At 49.6% G+C, this 3,275-nt stretch overlaps 1 protein-coding gene across 1 annotated transcript in view; it reads left to right on the forward strand.

Moving 5' to 3' along the window:
* Nucleotides 1-366: 366 nt before the first annotated feature.
* SCGB1D1 (secretoglobin, family 1D, member 1) overlaps nucleotides 367-3,275 on the forward strand; it is a 40,255-nt gene continuing 37,346 nt past the window's right edge. The window contains exons 1-2 of the mRNA XM_011993359.1: nucleotides 367-490; nucleotides 2,242-2,429. Coding sequence (XP_011848749.1) covers nucleotides 436-490; nucleotides 2,242-2,429 — 243 coding nt within the window. The 5' untranslated portion in view covers nucleotides 367-435. The remainder of the gene's footprint in view (nucleotides 491-2,241; nucleotides 2,430-3,275) is intronic.

Consider the following 3,275-nt stretch of genomic DNA (forward strand, 5'->3'; position numbering starts at 1 on the left):
GCCTAGCTTCCTGCACCCCGGTTTCTGTCCTTCTGAAGTGAGAACTCACCTTTACCCTCGCACTGACATAAAGAACAGAGAGATAATCCTCAAAAGCCCAAAAGCAAACTGAGGTTCCAGGGAATATGGCCAGAGGCACCTGGACACTCACCTGGAGCACAGAGCCGAGTTCCTGCAGGGTTGCCCTCCTGTGCTCCGCCCCACTCAGGGTGCAGGGAGGCATGGGGATGTGACACTGATGGATGGCAGCAGCCCTGGCTAGGAAGGGAGGGCTGGAAGCCAGGCCTCATCACCTGCCAGATGCCCACGTGGGCAGGACCAGCCAAGCTCCTTAGGTACAAATAGCCCTGGGCTCCACGGCTCCACAGGTTCCTGGGGTTGAGTCTAAATCACTCATCATTGGTTAAAGCTGAGCTCACAGCAGAATAAGCCACCATGAGGCTGTTGGTGTGTCTCCTGCTGCTCACGCTGGCCCTTTGCTGCTACCGGGGTGAGTACATCAGTCATGAGTCCAGCACCAGCCCCTGGAACACACCCTTCTCTGAGCACGAGGTCACCTATTCAGGTTAACGTTGGGGTCTGGAACAAACCAGAATTCCAAACCTTATCCTGTGCTTGTTGAAGGAACTGCTCGTAAAGCTCAGGCCTCATTTCATCAAATCCCCAGCACCTAGGAAGTTTTACAGAAAATCAGTGCAGGCAAATGTTAGGAATCCTGCCTGAGCTTCACTCCTGGATGGGATCTGTGTCAGATGATGTAATGTGAGGTCTGGGGTGACTCTGGGCTCAGCCACTTCTCAGCCCTTTCACTGTGGGCAAGATGCTCACCCTCCCCGCGCCTCCTCCTATCACTGGTGCTTAGAGCTTCTGCCGGGAGTGGCAATGGGAATGGAGTGGGATTATTGTGCCAAGGGTCTATCTGTGGATGTGAAGCTGATCACTGTACCATCAGAGATTCTCCTCCCTAGACCTTTAGGTGCCAATTGAGCTCACAGCTTCTTACATTGTAAATTCAGACTCATAAAATGTTACATCTGGAAGGATCCTTGGAGAGCTCTCAGTCCAAGAAGAGACGGTGCTCTCTGGTTCTCTCAATAGGAACACTGCAAATGAACTCTTAGAATAAGCAGTACTCAGTATATCTTCCAGGGGTCCTACCAGTAATGGTGGTAGAAATACTACAATGGTTGGCATCAGAACTTCTATTTTTCTAAAATAGAAATTCTGATGCTAATTCTGGCTGTTTTTTCCACAGTTCATTTGGGTACTTTCCTTTCCCCTGTCAGGACCGATCCAGACTCTGATTTTTCTCTTTCCTCTTCCTTTCTGAACTTCTCCCGTTTCCCTGTGACACCCTTGATCCTACCCTCTCCAAATTCTTCCCACAGTTTGAAGTTGCGTAGTCAGGGGTCATGTTGAGCCTGGTGGGGCACTTTCTGGATGCATGATGTTTGCAAAAGACTTAGGGGAATGGAGATTCCAGACCAAGCAAAATGATTACTCCAGGTCTTTCCAAAATTCCCAGTGGGAGCAGGAATGAGCCTCAGTTCCCTCCTGTCATCCTCTCTAAATATTCTAGATGTTGCTGGAGAATATGGGCCACGTACAATTTCCTGTATAAGCTTCTAATGAGTGTTAAAACCGATTCACATTATTTTATTTTATATTCACATTATTTGATTTTGTTTTAATTTGTTTACCTTTTAGCTCTGTCTGTATTGGATCACATAAACCTAAATCCCACAACTTATTCTCAAAACATCACCTTCATCATTTTAATAATTTTAACTTCTTCTTTTCCAGATTTACTCATTTCTCTAATTTCCGATAGGATTCTGACTCTACCATTCACTTCAAAATTTGATTACCCAAAACCTCCTCTTCACCAATGTCCAAGACTAATAAAGTGTGACTTAACTGGCAGAGAAAAGTGATTATTTTCAAATCTAGAAAAGAGAACGTTGGCCATCCATCCAGAGAAGCTTTGGAAAGTAATGGGTGTGCTTATAAAAAAAAACAACAAAGACTGAATGAGTGATCATGAAGTTAGTTTTCCAGTTCTAGCTCCTCCCTTTGCTGTGTGACCTCAAGGAAGTCACAACCTCCCATGTCTGACGTCATTGGCATAGTTATTGACCAGAAGCCTAAAAGTCTAGGGTTCCTGTCTAGTCTAACATCAGGGAGGCATGGGAGAAACACTGATTTCCTTACATAAATTATATTTTTATTCTTTTGCTCCAGCAAATGCAGTGGTCTGCCAAGCTGTTGGTTCTGAAATCGCAGGCTTCTTATTAGCTGGAAAACCTGTGTTCAAGTTCCAACTTGCCAAATTTAAGGCACCTCTGGAAGCTGTTGCAGCCAAGATGGAAGTGAAGAAATGCGTGGATCTGATGGCCTATGAGAAGAGAGTGCTAATTACAAAAACATTGGTAATTTCTGTCTCTTTCATGTGGCCAGGTCAGCGGCACAGTGTGAAGTGAGGTCAGCTTGCTGCTCTGTGAGGGACACAGGTGGTGGGGCACCTGCCTTGCTGGTCACCATTTGAGGTCACCTGGGGCCACAGGGTGGGTGCTTCCATTTCGCCTGCAGAACTCAGCTCAGCTGCGCACAGCCTCCTGCATGTTCCCCCTCCTCAGGTCACCTGCCTGGATGCCGTGTCCCCAGAGTGTGCTGAGGACATGGGGAGTGAGCCTGGGCCCAGGCAGGGGTGGTGAAGGGCCAAGTACGACTACCTCTCCACCTGGGGACTTTCCTGAGGCCGAGCTGCCCTCACACAGTCACTGGGGAATGTACTGGGGAGTGTGGGAGTCTTGAACAGGGAGAGGAAAGGCAGGGAGGGACTTAGAGCAGGGGCTCCTGCAGAGGCAGCGCTGGAGGGCTGGGCTTCTCTGCAGCTTCTGCAGAGCCAGGAAGGAGCTCCTCCCAGCTCCTCAGACTCCACGCTCCCCTCCTCACCCACGATGCTCTCCTGACCACGGCCAGTGGGCCAAGACCCTCGCTACTCCACCTCCTGCAGTGCCATGGAAGCGGGATGCTCTCATTCTGTCTTTCTCAAGAAATCAGAGGTTTTCCAGGGGCCTCTCAGGCTGGCTGCCTCTGGGCTGCTGTCCTGAGGTTTAGCTGCAAATGCTCGTGGAAGGTGCAGGCTCAGGACTGAGGGGTGCTTGGGTCCTGAGGCAGAATTCCCACATGGGGAGGCTGGAGTCTCCTGGAAGCCAAGCTTCCCAGAAGCCCTCTCAGCCCTGACCAGCCTCTCAGTCCTGGGTCCCTCATTG

This window comes from Mandrillus leucophaeus, unplaced genomic scaffold (assembly GCF_000951045.1).
Source record: "Mandrillus leucophaeus isolate KB7577 unplaced genomic scaffold, Mleu.le_1.0 Scaffold43, whole genome shotgun sequence".
NCBI classification, from domain to species: domain Eukaryota; kingdom Metazoa; phylum Chordata; class Mammalia; order Primates; family Cercopithecidae; genus Mandrillus; species Mandrillus leucophaeus.